Source organism: Nelusetta ayraudi, unplaced genomic scaffold (genome assembly GCF_046127955.1).
Source record: "Nelusetta ayraudi isolate G7.1 ecotype Tasmania unplaced genomic scaffold, CSIRO-AGI_Nayr_v1 ptg000070l, whole genome shotgun sequence".
NCBI classification, from domain to species: Eukaryota; Metazoa; Chordata; class Actinopteri; order Tetraodontiformes; family Monacanthidae; genus Nelusetta; species Nelusetta ayraudi.
This window is the reverse complement of record NW_027466120.1, coordinates 5,079,050-5,096,031: the sequence shown is the minus strand read 5'-3', so window position 1 is coordinate 5,096,031 and position 16,982 is coordinate 5,079,050. Positions and strand designations below refer to the sequence as shown.

Here is a 16,982-nt window from a genome sequence, read left to right as displayed (position 1 = left end):
CGAAGGTGTGGGGGAGAGGAAAATACTAATTGTCCCTTTAAGTGTGCCCCCTCCTATGGAGTGAAGGTGCGTGGTAACGGCCGTCCTAAATCACAGCCTGGCCGCGGCCTTCATTAAAGCCATAATGCCAGGCTCTCCCTTTAATGGAAATGGAAGCCGGCGAGGCTGTGGGTGTAAATTAAAGTGTAAGGCCTGAGTAGGGAAAGATTTCCCGAGCCTTGACAGGTGCAGCCTGAATTAGCTGTAGTGCCGTTCAGGCAGTCAGTGGGAGAACGCCGCTATCGATTTTAAGCACTGTTGCACTTCCTGTCTGAAAAGGGAATGTGTATTACCAGCGCGAGGCACATCAATCACTCAGCATTCCGCCCGCTCTCCCCCTCTTGGCACGCCTCGCGATTTCTTTGGTGTTTTTTTTCAAATGATAAACAAACACGCGCGAAGGAAAGCCAAAATAAAAACAGAGCCGCCCCGCCGTATTGTGACTCACCGGGTTGCGGCTGGTAAATCCCATCATGCATGTGTTGACAGGATGCCAACTCTATTCAGGGCATGTCCTGCGTTTGCGTGTCACCTTGGTCGAACAGCAAGCGTCAGCTCCTTGAGCTTCCCCGCCGTTGCCTGCTCACATGTTTTCGCGACCTGCAAACGCACCCGGTGGGCGGTGGGGGGTGGGGGAAGGGAGGGTTGCGTTCTGCCGTTTGCTTGCCTGGCGTCGCGCCCCGCTGACCCCGCCCACAGGCGCCAGGCGGGGGGAGAATTAGCCTACTTAGCCTATTCCCTGCAGGGGTCAAACCGCGCGCAGACGCCGCGCCGCGCGCAGCAGTCAGATGCGGTGAGCGTCCGGAGGTGCGCGATGACAAACGGTTAAGGCAGCACTTAACCACAGGTGTCCCGACCCTGGTCTGACCTTTCACCCCTGGCCTTGTGCGGAAAGCTTTTCCACGCGGCCATCAATCAGCTCGCATCAATCACGCACGCGTGTGTGCACCACATCCCTTTCATTTCCGCCAACCTGCCCCAGCCCGTCCACATCCATCACTACAGTCTACCCTTTTACTGACATCTGGGGAAAACACTTACACACACATGCGCGCGCACAAACACGCACACGACTGCACAACATACAGTCGCTGGTTTCCTCCAAACACAGGGTGAGTGTGTCGCTGTTTGAGGCCATGTGCAGGTGCACACAGGTGGGACGGGGCTGCTCCCTGGTGACATGTTTGCTCAGATATCAGCAGCTGCACTGGGAGACGACATGGTTGAAATTCCACAGCACACTGGCAGCTGAGGCCAGCGACAAAGCAGACAGCCAGCGGTGATAGACTGTGGCCAGGAGCGTCCTGAGGACCGTTTGGCTGAAAAGCCACTGGATCAAAAGTCTCTCACATCTCGCACGCGCATCATCACCGTCATCCTTTGGCTGACTGCTGCCGGAGGACGCAGGGCCGCTTGACATTTGTAATGCCTCCCCACCCCCTCCAGAACATCCCTTCTACACTTTCTAAATGTTATTTATCATAGAAAAGCAAGATAAGAGCATCCGTGTGCCGTGGGAAGATTAAAAAAGGTCAGCTGCGGGACTTGCACTCACTTTGCTAAGGGTATGCCCACCACGCAGAAAATCAATGGATTCAAACAAATGCAGCCAAACAAAGTCACTGGGAATATTAAAATCTCACGGTGGCATAATAAACAAGCCCATGGTATATTTTATAAAAAGGACAACAAGGGTCTTTTTCAGAAATAATCTAACCCAAGCAAAACAAAAGAGTGTTTGAGTTGCTCTCATACACTCTGCCAGCACCTTGCATGGCAGCAGCCACCCATTGGTGTGTGAATGTGTGAGTGAGTAGGTGAACGAGAGGCTTTGTAAAGCGCTAGCGGGGTACCGCAAAGGTGCTGAAAAGTGCCGTGCAAGCGCAGCCCACTGACCACATTGTTCTTAGTCTGCCCATCACCTCTTGACACATAAAGCAACCAGCCTCCAGGTGTCAGGTGTGAAACTGGGAGAATCCCCACAAACTTTAGTCGCCCACTCGCCAACCAGAGCCTCCACCTCATTCGCTCTACTTACCACATCTGAATAAGAGACCGGAGCGCAAAGGTTGATGAGTATGCATGAGATAATGACAAATGTACTTCCCACCTCCCTCAGCGCCAAATTACTGTGGCTGTAAAAATGTTTCGCTTATAGCCTGAAGGACCTCTTGTTTCAAATGGTCACATCCATGACGACATTGAGAGACTATAGTCACAATAATATACAGACAGACAGACAGACAGACAGACAGACAGACAGATAGACAGATAGATAGATAGATAGATAGATAGATAGATAGATAGATAGATAGATAGAAAGAAAACAGGTGAGCACAGTGCTCTTTTGGCATGTGCCCAAAATTACGATGGAGAATGTATTCTAATTGGCAGTGTCTTTATGCAGAACTATTATCAATGTCCCTCCGAGGCAGTGTGGAAAAGAGGAAGGCTGGGAAGAGGAATGGGTTCTACATCAATGAGCCCAGGGTCCATTTACACATGGATGAGGACTGCTAATAATGCCAGCACTGCCAGTCCATCTTGCAGAAAAAGAGGAACCGAGGTTTAACATATTGAGCTGATTCCAAATGCATGAAAATGTAAACCTTAGTAAAGGGGACATTGTGTTAACACTGTGTGATCCGGCAGTGGGAGGTGGTTCGGGGTGAGGGGGGGGCAGACCAGAAGAAATAATCCAAGGCGGCCAAACGTTGGAAATTAGCAAAAGTTACTCACTCGTAGCGCAATTGCAGTGACAAAGTTACATGCATTAACAATCAGTACATTACATTCATCAAATAATTACGCAATAATATCCACATTTGTATGCTGACATTAAATTCTGCGGATAAAAGTTTGCTTAAAAAGCGAGCCAATTTGTTTTTTTTCATCTGCAAAATGGCCCTTTATACCTGCATATCAGCATACATTAGCAATGGGAATTGGCTCCAGTGCTTGCCGTCCCTATTCTATTTCAAATATCACAGCAGCACTTGGCATTCCGTTCCACGCGTGGGCGTTAGCGTCTGACCCAGGCAAACACCCGCAGCTTCAGCAGTGTTATTAGCCGAGCAGCGAATGTGCAGGCGAAACACATTAACAGACCATTCCAAGCGGATGACGCACCGGGGCATGTCATGTTAATTGGCTTGCTAAAGGCAATTATTAGTCAATATTAATATTCCATCATTTATCTGCTAACTGTAAACTTTTTTTCCCCCAAACAGCCACAAGCGGCTTGTAAAATTAAACAGGCCACATTGAACTTGAACAAGGGAGATGTACAAAAATAAGGTAATAAATAATTAAATAAACATGTAAATTTGAGCTCTCTTATGCAATACTTTAAAGGTACATGAATCTTAAGTCACTGTTTTAAAAAGAGCACAGATATTTTATTCTCTTACCTTGTTTTAGGGGATGTCGTTAGCCATTCTTCATGCTTTTCAAATGTTATCAAGTAAGCCGCAATCTCCTGCAGAAAGAAAGAGGAAGAGCAGAGAATAGAGGAAGGGAGTGAGGCTTAGATATGTCATCTTTAATCACTGTTCACTTGTGTTTGTAATACGCTGGTGAGACTGCTTCATTGATATTCAGACGGTCTAACCCGCAGCACAAACACAGAGAAGACGGCGCACGGGGCAGTGCCAGGGAGCTCAGGCAGGTAAATGGAGGCTGGTTTCAAAAAAAAAAGAAAGAAAAAAGAAGAAGAAGAAGAAGAAGAAGAAGAAGTAAAGAGAGAGACAGCGGGTGGAAACGCAACCGAGGTCAGATCATCTTCTGAGACCATCTTTGTAACGCAGGCTTTGATCAAGTTCTCCCCAGAGAACATCAAGGTGCTCTCAGACAGATTGACATCTCTGTGTTTGAGCTGTGAGCAGCTTTTAACATTTTTGGTCCGATCTTCGCCTAAATCCTTTTGATCTGCCCTTGACTCTCCTCCACGGATCAGTCCACTTTTAACCCTGGAATGATAATTACATGCCCGTCTAGCGATGTATCGACGTGCTTCGGAGGAGGCCGGGGCTTCTCTGTGTGCACGCACGCGAGGAAACGATGCCGACACTCGGACGGAAGCAAAGCAAAACGGCCAAAGTGACGTTGCTCTAAACAAACAAACAAACAAAAAAAACCCGATCTGACACTTTCAAGTATTTCCCCCGCCTGCTCGCCTTGGCCACTGCAGCAGGAGCAGGCTGAGTGGATGGAGGGACATCCTCTGCCATACCCGGCCATTTTCCCAACAAACTAATGGGAAGAAATAAAAGCGCCCTGGACGCTGGTAGACAACCTAATGATTACCAGCGACAGGCCGCAATTCACTCTTCAGCAAGAACATTTGTCAGGTTCGGAGACTGTTAGGAGGGAGCTGGCACAAGGACGAACCGGCTGCCAAAACAATCCCCCTCTAGTTTCTCAGGACGTGCATCTCTCCTTGTGTGGGAGTGTCAACAAACGTTTAGGTGAAAATATGCTCCTGAGTGCCGTTTTGTTTGGCGTATAAGTCTCGAAGTGTAAAGAAAGAGAAATCCTCTTGCCAGCTCTTTACTCATCCAGTCATGGGGGATGCTAACGAAAACATAGCACCTATAGGAACATATGAGGGCGTAATGTGGTATGTGTGTGTGTAAGTGTCATCTTCATTTTTTTGCATGGAAACCCGCAATGAGGAGCGCGCGACAGCAAGCTCGGCCACCCGCTGGCTTGTCAAGGTAGTGCGAAGAGCTCGGCTTGGCACGAGGCGGCCGCAGCCCACTGGGATGATGCCCCTCCCCCACTATACCCCTCCCAGACTGGCACGGGTCCCAACGTGACTGGCACCCTTTTGCCTCCAGGTGCAGACTGGGAGATAAAGCTGCGTTGATTAACTTGCTGTTCCCCGGTCATAATGACCAGAGGCAGTAAAAGTCATGACAGGCTGGAGCCTTGAATTAAGCAAAAAGAAAGAAACGGTAAAATTAAAAGATAGCAGGGGGGTGGGCTGGGGTGAGGTGGGGGAGGGGGGTAAGGGGCTCAGGGCGACTCATCTTCATTGTGGACAGAGAAAAAAAAGAAGAGATGAAATGTTCAGAGAGAGAAAAAGAACCTAGCGTTAAACTGTGTTTTGTTCTTTTTTGTGTTGGGGGGTTGGGGGGGGGTTGGGGGGTTGCACGCATTCACAAATAAATTCAAACTAACGCAGCAGTAATTTGATTAATCCCGTCGACTGTGTACATTTTTGCAGATAACAGAACCTGCTTCAGTGACCTCTGCGCCTGTTCGCACGTAGCCCCTTCCATCACCCTTGTCTCTAAAATACAGCCACAGCCCCTTCATCTCGGCGGATGGTGGTTGTGGGAGCGGAGGGGTGAGGTGGGGGGGGGGGGGGCGTGGCCTCGTGCTTTGACAAAGTAGAGGAGGGGGAGAAAAAAGAAGGGAAGAGGGAGTTAAAAAAAAAAGAAGAATAAAAGCAGAGTGTCTGTACCTCTGGCTCTTTGCGCGCCCCTCCCTCTCTGAACAGATGCCAGGGATTATTCCAACCCCCCGACCAGCCATAAAGGTGCAATAATCTTATGGCGAGGAAACAAACAAAAACAGACGTGCGGCCATTAAACAGCTGCAACGAGACAAAAGTTTGGACGGGGCGGCATAATGAGAGGCTAGCATGTGTTCAGGTTGAGCAAACAAGCTCGGAGGGGATGGGGGTTTGGGGGAGGGGCGGGTGGGGCGGCGTGGGCGGGAGCCACTGACGGTGCATCAAAGTCAAAGCAGCAGCTGTCAATGGGCCGCGGGCTCGGCGCTCTGACCCCGGAGCCCCCGGGCGCTGCCCCTCCGTCGCTGGGGAAATATTCCGAGGAGGCTCTCGGCACACACGGCTGCCGCCTCGCCGCCTCGCAGGTCAGAATCCTGCTCGTGCCGGGCTGTTTGTATTTCCTGCCTCCGAGTCTCCCGCACCCACGCGCCCCCCAACACCACAGCCTCCCTGACAAACATCATCCTTCCGCCGCTACGACGTTCAATTCGACGTTGGCAAAATCTATGAAGCGTTTTGCCCTGAGAATATTGAGCACAACTTGCACACAACTGCCAACGCCGCACAAACTGCACATCTTGCGAATAATGTCGACAATGCACTATCACTTTTTCATTTGCTTTTTTATGTGGAGACGTGAACTCGTTTTTCCTTCTTTTTATCTTTTAACACAAATCTCTGTAGGGAGAATGAACATACTGTAGTAGCTGTGCTTCCATTATAGTTTTTCGCCAAATAAAAGCAATATTTCAAAAATTTCGACAACGTACAATTGCGATTTGCACGTGTTTCAATTGATCGGTGTAAAGTGCATAAGCCATAATTCTGAGGAGGATAGAGGTTCAAAATTTCTTGTATAAATCTGCATGTTGTTTGCTGTCAAGAATGGCTGTTCACACATGATCACATATTTTTCTCTTTGATTACTGGTAAAAAAAAATATTCCGTCTCCTCCTCCATCCAATCATAACACGACATTTTCACCTGAAGTGAACTGGTCACGAGACCCCGTACGTCATGTCTAGTGGTGTGTAAATGCGGCAAGAAAAGTGTTTCCATGACACTTTTGCAATATACCTACCTATATGGATAAGTCTGAAAAACCACCTCATGAGAGCATCAAAGTTTAGGCGTTTCCATCACCAGTTTTTTATTGCGATATTTAGGTTTTGTGCAATTCTAGGGGTAATGGAAACGTAGCTACTGTGCAGCATAACTGCCTGTCTTGCTGCGTATATGACAATAAAACTCTTGGCACTTGATTCGACCTCTGATTGACGTGCTGATTGCTTTGTGTTGTTTTACTTGGGGGCAGTGGAACAACCCAGAGCTGAGGGGCCGACAGCATTTGTGTGCATGTTTCCTGTCTAGCGCGTCACAATCACAGGGGTCTGATTACTGGTTACCTGTCTGGGGCCTGTCGCGTTATTAGCATGCACTTCAGCGGGTGTCACTCCAGCCCTCATCACCGCGTCTCCCCTCTTGTTCTGCCTTCCGATTGCCAAAACAGCCCGTCCCCATCTTCTCTCATTGGCCCTCCACCACACCCCCAACCCCTCCCCCCCACTTTCATAACAGCGGAGGTGAAAAGGGACGACAGAAAACGTTCATTTTAAGACGACGGGGCTTTTATAGTCTCCCCATTCAAACGATATTTTCACTCTTGAGGGATAGAATTCTCTCCAGGGAGAGTCTTTTTTTTCAAGAAATGTCTATTTGAAATTGGAGATGACAGTAACATATTCATCCTCTTTCACATCTTGGTATCAAGGTCGCAGCGGTAAAACTCTCAGAAAATAATCGCTATCGGCCCGATCGTCTGGTCAACACAAAATAAACTCCTTTTTCTTTTTCAACGCTGATGAGGAGCGTGCCGTCTCAATGTTTCTCTTCCCCGATGAAAAAGATTCTGTCAAACATGATGCCAGTGTTTAATGATATTCTCCCCCCAGCAGCTGCACTGGGATCCCCTAGAACTGATCCTCCCTGCATGCAACTCTCTCTTTCCCCAGCAGTCTTGATTCATGAGAGAAAGGAGAGGTGTTGAGAGGAGCGACGCTCCGGCTTTTGGATGACAGACCTGAACACTTGAAACAACTGTCGCCGGACCATTAGGGGGAGAGATGGGAGCCTTTTTGGCATTATCTCAGGCTGCATCCGATACCTGTCGCCTAACAACATCCATAACGTCTCCCTACATGTCCGGAGCACATTTCGGCTGACAGAAGAATGAAAAAAAAGAAGGGTGGGAGCTTAAAGGGCCGAGAAATCTGAGTGACACAGAGATGGTCTTGTCAGTTTTAAATGCCTAAGATATTCTAAACACATTATGCAGAGCCGCAGAGTGATGAGTCATTCTGTGATTGTTTGTGCCCTCAGACATCCAAAGAAAAAAACACGACTCAACCATTAAAGCCCTATATTTGTCCATTACAGAATTAGTCCAATTGCTGAGTTAGTCATGAAAAGGCACTTAATGAATGTTTAAAAAAAATATTGCAACAATAAAAAAAAAATAACATCAGAATCGGTATTGATTGCTGTAAAAGTGGGAGCTAATGAAATGAATGCGAGACAGCGTGAAGATGCAAAGAACAGCCGGAGCCGAAGTCCTGGTCGACACAAAGAGCACAGCGCCTCCAGTCTGCCTTGTGGTCAAGTCTGGGGAATGCAGCCTCAAAGCTTCGACCTTGCCCTGCACTTGAAAGCAGGAAGTGGATGAGAGGCTGCTGAAGGAGGGATACTGTGAAAGGAGCCCTCCCTGATGACCTGGGTTTTGCTGCGGGGAGCCAGGTCATCGGATATTTCCTCCAGGGCAGCTGAGGAAATCAGACCGCCCAGGGTGGGGCACAAAAGGCTTCAGGATGGAGAGGGTTTGTAGGAACCTCAGGCTATCATAATATGCAGCAGAATAAATTCAAGTGTAATTGCACAGAGGCACTGCCGAGTGGATTAGACAGGACAGGGGTGAAAAGAGGAAAGTAGGTAGAAAATAAAGGAAGAAGACAGGAGAAAGATATGTTTCCCGTGACAATGATAAATGCATTTAACAAAGGAAGAAACGAGAGGCTTGCTGATTAAAAAGAAAAAGTGCCATGGTTCGATTCCACAAACATAAGTGTCTTTGCTGAATCAGTTTAGGGCCTTTTCTTTGTTTTAGGTTTTTTTTTACCCAATGAATTCTTAATGCCCTAGCAATAATGTATCAAACACTGTAGCTATGTAATCTCCTATGACCGTATTACTCTTTTTAGGCTGGAGAAAGTAGCGAGGTGCAGTGAATATATTTTAGCGCGCTGTAACCTCCAGCTAGCCTCCCAGATTGTTTGAGCGCAGCTCATAATAGGATGCGGTGGAGCTACTATCAAGATGAATGGTCAGGACTGAGGCGGGCAGAGGGACGGGCCAGATAGAAACAGAGACGGTGGTGGTAGTGGTGGTGGTGGGGAAGTAAAAGTGGGCAACAATAGAGTGGAGCCGTTGACAGCTGCACTTGGCATCTGCTGGAGAGCGGCGAGCGCTGCTCTACGAGTCCCTGCGCTGGGTTCAAAAAGACGCCCTCTCCAGCACGCCGCTCATTAGAACCTGCGTGGCGCTCGGCAGAAAGAAGCACGCCGAAAGGGGTGAGGGTAGGGGGTGTGGTGGACGGTGGGAGTCACGCCGGGTGAGGGTTGCGAGCCAGAGTCGCAGGTGCTCTGCCTCAGCACCACAACCTCCAAAAAAAACATCCCGGTGTTTTCTCGCGCTGCGCCTGGATCGATTAAAAAGACAGAAATCGCAATATTGCGGCTGGAAGAAAAAAAAAATAAAAGAAACTCCGGCCGCTTTCAAAAATGCATGATCACGTCTTGCAGCCCAGCCTCCCACCCCACCCCCTCCACACCTCTCTCCACGTACTCTCTCAACACAAAGGCCTTACTATATGTTTTAAAACACACCTCGGGCTATTTCACTCCTCCGACGGAGCCTCCTCAGACCCTTCAGTTCAGCTTGCTCCTGCTGTACACGAGCCAGGATGAGCGAGACAAGCCTTCCACTGCCCTACATTATACACAGTTGTGGAATCAATTTGACATTGATCCTGGAAAGCTTAGATGTTTTCCAGTATTTGGTCAATGGCTCTCTTTCGCATTTCTGCTTGGAATGCTGGTCATAAGCCGCCATCGTGGAAAAAGGCAGGCGGGCGGGCAGGCAGGCGGGCAGTCAGGCAGTTCTCCTGGGGAGCCTCCTTCCGGTCCTCGGTGCTGCACGCCTCCCTGCACCCACAATCAATGTTTCCCCCCACAGAAGCTGCCCCGCTAGCACTTTGTTTACGATTTCACTTCTGGGAGCCACAGTGTGTACATGCATACGTGCAGACGTGGTGGCGGAAACAGCGGCAGAGGACGAATGTGACACAAAGGGATGGAAATTTTAGGAACCTTGACAACAGTTTTGATACAATGATGGAATTCTTTTTAAGGAATATTCAATACATGGGCTATCCTAAAAAAAATACAACCAAAAGAGCTGAATGAGAAAAAAAACAATGCATTTTAAATAGGTTATAAAGAAAAACAGATGCAAAATTATGTGCCACTTGTGACGTTAAAGATCACCTGGGCAAACAAGAATCTGCCAAAAACATATTAGCAAGGCAGGAAATTTGTTCTGAAATAAAAACTATCCACTGATTCATCTCCAACTCACTTTATGTGTGGTTTGCCTCCTTTTTGGCAAATTAATAGCACTTGAAATACGAGAGCTGGGAGGTGGAGAGAGGCTCTGTATCTAAAGCTGTGATAATGTTGAAAAACAAAACAATTACACGTAATGAATAGCAAGAACAGGAGCGAATGAGCAAATAAAACAACAGATCCACATGTCCAAACATCTGTGCTGGAAAATCTGAATGAACCAAACAACGCGTTACGGCCCGGCTCTTCACAGCGTGTCACAATTTTGTTTGATTTTCATTTTAGGGTTGTTATTAACTGCAGTGTTTTTGAGACAGCAGACAGCATCAGCCTCCAGAGCTGAGCAGCTACAGATTGAGACGTTTCAATCTCTGATGTCTAAATGAAGGAATATTCGACGGGACAAACAGTGTTAACAGTCGTTCGGAGAGCAACCAGGTGCTCTAAAGCTGCTCTGGTCTCAGAGACTTCAATTCACTTAGGATTTTTGGTTCAATAGAAAAAATGTGTTCAGTCAAGTTTTGCCAATTTCATTATCCCAAAAGTTATTTTAGATTTAAGAAAGTAGCCACTTGGGGGGGGGAACAAAAGACAAAAACAAGAAACAATTAAATCTAAAACCAGGCACAATGCTATAAGCTCCAAGCAGACAAAATAAACAGTTACTTATTCAGGATTAACTGCTGTCTTATCAATTAAGTGAGTTAAAAGAAAAACCTTTTAAGAGAGAGGAAGTGACTCTAACAGAAACAGTGTGGGGGAATGTTTATTAAGATTCTCTAATTAAAGAGTCATTAAAAAAACAACACAATTTTTCAGGACATAATTCGAGACGCTGTCTTCGGCTGTGACCCTCACAGTCCTGATTGGCCAGATGGGCACCAAGCAATAAAAAATTTAACACAATTTGGTGCCATGACTGCTGTATTCGCTCATTGAGAGAATTCATAAGGAGGAATTAATAACGGCCCACACTGCAACAACACGCTGTCGGTGTCTGCACCTCCTTTTTTCTCTTGCACTTTAAAAGGAGGGAGAGTGGCGGCAGCAGAGACCGAAACGGTAGCGAAGCGGTGAGACGGAGAAAAACCTGGATGACTCACAGCGAAGCATTTCCGTGAGAATGGATACGGATCATGTGGTGTGTTTGCAACACGCTGAATGAGGACTGGACACAAAGTTGACTGAGATGAAATACATTCGTCTCTGTCAGCCGTAATTAGGCAACACTGTGACCCCGCGTACTTTCTTCTTCTCCGTCTCCTTCTTCTTCTTCTTCCCTTTTTTCCACCGTGGATGTGTGTGTGCCTGCTGATGTAAAGCCCATATGGGACCCCCTACCGCTGTACCCTTGAGAGATGTGTCTCGTGTAATGATTCTATTACGCTCTCTTTTCTTCAATCCCTCCCTCCCTCATCCCTCGGGCCCTAACTTCTGGCAAGGCTTTAAGTCAAGTTGGAGGCACGGCAGAAGTATCGAGCCATGCATTAGTAAACAGGACCAACAAAAAAAAAGAAAAGAGAGAGAAAAGAGAGAGCGAGAGAGAGCGACTGGCACGCGGGGCCGAGGCGGGACCCGTCGTGGCGCGCTGCGGGGGCGCAGTAGAGATGTGCGGCCAGGTCTACTTCCTGGCACCCCGTGGCTGTCTGACCTCTGGCTTCCTCCTGCATCCATGCAGCAGGATGTCCGCCCCTCCCCCCCCTCCACACCACCTCCCCCTGCCACCTCCCCGCTGACAAGCCATCCGAGGAGAATGGAGGGCGGTGGAGGCTTCCCCGATGCCGACCTCAGACTCCCTCCCCTCCCCACGCCTACAAAACTTGCCTCGTCCCTTCGACTCCCCGACGCAAGTCCACCATTTGACGCTAGCGCGTGGACACACGAGCGCCACATCTGTTGCTCTTCCGACGAACCAGCGCGAGGGGGGGCGGATGGGGTGGGGTGCGCTGCATCCGCGGAGGGCCTTTAAATGTCATCTAAATATAACGTAATAACACGAGGTGCGATTTCTCTCTGCAGAGACGTCGCAAGAATACCAGCATTGTGTCTCCAAATATCAGCCAAATTTCTTTCCCCCGAAAGTCAAGGAGTGACGGTGTAACGCATAAATTAAGTGACAGTGGATTCGTTAAAGGTCACCGTTCACGACACATCAATCAAGTCGATGTCAGGTTTCATTTTTAGGGCTCCTGTCGGACCTTTACAAAGAAGAGAGGGGGGAAAGTGGGGTGGGGGCTGGGGTGGGGGTGGGTTCTTGAAGCCGTCGTCCTCTATTCTTGGAAAGGCTTGGACAGGCAATGTTGAGCCAGGAAGCTTATTTATTCCGGGGGTCCAGAATCAATTAATGCCCGCATTATCCCCTGAATTCCACCATTCAGCGCCGCCAAACGACTGGGGCAACCTTGCATGAAGTCAATTTCTAACTTTCAATTGGAGGCACACCCAAGGACCACCTGCAGGTCCCTTTAAAGCCGCGGCCGTCTTTTGACTGCGGAGTCACGCACGTGCGCCCGCGGGCATTCGGCACCAGCGTGTTTGTGTTTGCATAATAAGCGCGCCGTGATGGAATGTGTCAGGCCACCGTGTTCAGATTAATCTCCTGTCGACGTGCTCGGCGGCGACGGCTCCCAAAGAGCCTTCGAACACAAGGAGGGAAGCGGAATGTTCCCGCTGAAAGAAAAATGTATAGCCGCTCAGCCAAAACCCTCCTCGCCCCACGCTGAAAGGGAAGAGGAAGAGGTTGAGGGCCGAGATGGAGGAGGAGGAGGAGGCGAAGAAAGAGACTGACAGGGAAGCAGATTGTTGCGTTAAATGGCAAAATGCCTTTAATCAACTACAGCGCGCGCAGAGGGGAAAAAAAAAAAGGAAACAGGGCAAAAAAATACAGGAGCCTGCGCCGTCCATTCACTACGAGCGACAAACTCTCCTCTTGAGGCAGAGTGGAGAGACAAGACGAGACTGAAAATTCACCAAAGGGATGGTCAGATCTCCAGCTCGGGCCAATTAGCCGGCGGAAACTCTCCTCCCGGCCCCTGCTAACAAGTCGTCAGCAGGAAAGGATCACCCCTTTGTCTGTCAGACTCGTGCTTTTATCCCTTATTGCTACCTCCTTCCCCCTGCCTTTAACACACACACGCACACACACACACACGGCCAATTTTAATTCTTCCGCGAACAAGTTACATTCCTGCGTCTCTTCCTTTTTCTGTTCTTGTCATCTCTCTGTACGCCTGTCAGCACACATATGTAGAGGGAGAACTCACCGGCTCGTACCAGCAGAGTGGACTGGAGGAACACAAATAGTGAGAGGCACCTCTCTCTCTCTCTCTCTCTCTCTCTCTCTCTCTCTCTCTCTCTCTCTCTCTCTCTCTCTCTCTCTCTCTCTCTCTCTCTCTCTCTCTCTCTCTCTCTCTCTCTCTCTCTCTCTCTCTCTCTCTCTCTCTCATTATCACTTCTCAGCCGCTGCCATTTAACTAGCTGATGTGATTGTTAGTTCTGGAGGAGGACTCTCCTTCGTGAAGTGGGGTTCAAGGGAATGTGGGTGCTTTGTGTGTGTGTGTGTGTGTGTGTGTGTGTGTATGTGTGCCCTGTGTATATGTGTAACTGTCTGTTTGAGACCATGGCCGCCGCTGTTTGACCTGTCAGGAAAACTGTCAAGCTCTCTCTCCCCGCTGTATCGCTCCCTCTGCCAATTTGTGTTCACGTAACAACAGCAGCAACGTGTGACTGTGAAGGTCACACGAGCCGGAAAAAGCCGAGCCAACATCCCGCATGGACGCAGCGGCGGGGGGAAAGAAAAAAAGTTTTCCAACACCTCTATAATTTCACACCGTCTCAAATATTTGTTTGTTTTTTTTATCATTTTGCAAAAAGTGAAAAAGCTGTGACAGAATAATCTGTTCTGAACAAACCAGAGTGACCCCAAGACTGAGGTACGTATAAATATAAACAAATACTCAATGATAATAATGAAAATGATTCCCCTTGTAGAATACAAAACAGCCACAACAACAACTCAGTTTGAACGTAACTTGTATCTTTTAAACACTTTTAAACACAAAAGTAACAAGCACGTTTTTCCCAATGTAAGAAGTAGAAAGTTCAGATATGTGTACAAATGTAGGGAGTAAAGGTAAAAAGTATTTCAAAAAAAGCATCTCAATGAGGTTTTTAACCTGTATATATAAACGTCAATAAAATAAATAAATATTCAGGTAAAGTGCAGATACCTGAAAAATCTGCTGAGGTACAATAACAAAAAAGTTGTACTTCCCAATTCTGTTTTTTGGGTGCACTAAAAGAAACAGCACTTGGAGATTTAGGAGTGACTCAAAAGTGTCCAAAAACCTTTTCTTCACGCCGCCCTGTCCGACTTCTCTATAGAGCCAAGAATTCACCTCATGCCAAGTGTCTGCAAGCAACACAGTCGATCACCAAAAACACCCACAATCAGAAGGCCATTATCATCAAGACGAGGCCCTCCAATCCTCAGGTCCAACTTCCCCGAGCGCACTCTCTCTGAACTTTTCTGCCTCCTTCTGCATACTTCCATCTGGCTTGTGTGCATTATCAGCCTCGCATCTCTCTCCCCTCTAAAAGTTTTGGCCCGTGGAGAGGGAAAAGGGCTCTTTGTGAAGGCCGGGTGTCTGCAGACGGCCGGGGAATCGATCAGCCAGACGTTCCAATGGCCCGACTTCCCCTTTTGTGAGCCCAGTCTGGCTCGCCGCAGCTCCCCCTCTGTTTATCTCCCTCGTGTCGTCCGCCGGCTACATGCTCTTAATTAAACATGCCGCACGGCTATTAATTGTCAACCAGATTCAATTTGTTCCTGGGGCACGCACTGAATGGGCCTCTCCTCCCAGAACAAAGGTGTCCAAACAGCCATGTCAGAGTTGAACAAAAGACCCCGGGCATCACTTGTATCTCCCGCCGCTCGAGCCCCGGCAGCTCGCGAGGCAGCCATTGAATGAGGCGTTATCCTGACAGGTTTCCAGAAGGGCATTCAAGAAGTGTCCACCGCCAACATTCTTGTACATTGCCATGTCTCATTTTTTTTTTTTTTTTTTCCCACCCAATGACATTTCGGCAGAAATAGAATTTATCTGCGGTGCCGCGCAAAAAAAAAGGGCTTCTACCTGAGTTTATACCCAGAACTTATACACAAAATACTCTAAATCGACCTCATTTTTAAAACCCTGTCAACATTTTTTTTTTTTTTTTTTTTTTACATGGGAATGCTTTTGACAAATTGTGGAGACAAATAAATAAATAAAGCGACAACTGCTAAGATGAATCTAGAGGTAAGGAGCTGCCAAGCCATAATATAATTCATGGCCATGCATCAACGTTAGCGAGAGTGTTCCAGCACCTATTCGGAAACCCGCAGAGCCTGGTGCCACCGCATCCATTCCTTCGCAATTCCCTCATTCTTCACTAGTCTTGGCCCGCCACGGCCACTGCATGCTTGCCTTTCCAAAAACCCAAACAGTTACGCGCGGGGCCAACGGCGGACGCCGAGGAGACCTGGCAGTTGCCATTATGTCACCGCTCGAGCCCCCCCTCACCCCTTTCCCCGACAATGAACCTGGCCCTCGCTCGCCTCCCGAGTCGCGTGGCTGGCAAACCGAGCCCTGTTCAAATTACCCACACGGAGGCCGTTTATAATTGCGGAGCATTGCCACGGTCAGCAACACCTGCCGAATTAATGAACGCACCGGCCATAATGGGGCAAGAAAGGAAAAACAGAACCTTTACTTCTGTGCAACGGGGGCAAATGTGCGCGACGCTCTGTGCAGGATACAGGATTAAGTCTCGTTCAAACACGGCGTTGCCAAATCTTTAATGGAAGCCAGGCAAAGGTGCGGCGGGCGTATCTTTCCCGCGCAGCGCGCTTCCTGCGACTGCACTTTCAGCAATCCAAATATATTTCCGCCGGTGAACTCACTGAGCACGTTGAGGAATTACTTATTTAAAAGATAAGGTTTCCTCTGTTGTCAGCAGAAAAAAAAAAAAACAACAACCCACGTCTTGTCCATAACGGGAGAGAGAGAGAGAGAAAGAGAGAAAAAAAGAGCCAATGTGCTGTGAAATCAAAGGTCACCCGGAGACAAATAGCGCTAACAGGCGAGAGCAGGGGGCGACAAACGCTCCCTCTTCGCTGGCGCCAAATTAATTAAGAGCAGCAGATTCAACGTGGCATCTCTGGCGCAAAGGAGAACAAGCAGCTCTGTTGTCGGAACTGTTGTTGTTGTTGTTTCGCCAGCACCTTTCAGAGAGCAAACACCAACAACCCCCCACCACCGCCACCTTTCTTTCTTTTCCTCTGCAATCAAAGCCCGTGAACCTGTCTCTCCCAATTGGCTCTGATGCTGAATGTTTTATATAGCAGCTGCAAAAAAGAAGTCACTGATCTTCATCTCAGTTTGGGACACGCTGCTGTTGAGCTCTGAACTTCTCCAGGCCGACAGCTTTTGACACCTCTGATTTCTCAGGCTCCTCCATGGCAATTTTTATTTTTTTGCCGGCGCCCGCGTCTCACCGTGACCGCGAGATACGCCCCGAGTTTTGGAGGAGCGGCGAGCTCAAATGGCTCGAGCCCGAGTGTAGCTTCGCTCTGGGGCCCCAGCAGTCCTGGCTGAGAAGGAGGAGGCATGAAAACAGCCGGTCTGAGACCGAGACTGCGTAATGACATCTCATCCGGGAACAGCCAGGGAGGAACATCTGCATCCCCTTATCGCTCACAAAAAAAACAC

The 16,982-nt window shown here is 48.4% G+C and overlaps 1 protein-coding gene across 8 annotated transcripts in view; it reads right to left on the bottom strand.

The window, feature by feature from the left end:
- The window catches only part of camta1a (calmodulin binding transcription activator 1a), a 285,492-nt gene that overhangs the window by 153,298 nt on the left and 115,212 nt on the right, over nucleotides 1-16,982 (bottom strand). For all 8 annotated transcript variants that reach the window (XM_076041854.1, XM_076041856.1, XM_076041849.1 and 5 more), the window contains one exon: nucleotides 3,450-3,517. In XM_076041854.1, the coding sequence (XP_075897969.1) occupies nucleotides 3,450-3,517 (68 nt within the window). The remainder of the gene's footprint in view (nucleotides 1-3,449; nucleotides 3,518-16,982) is intronic.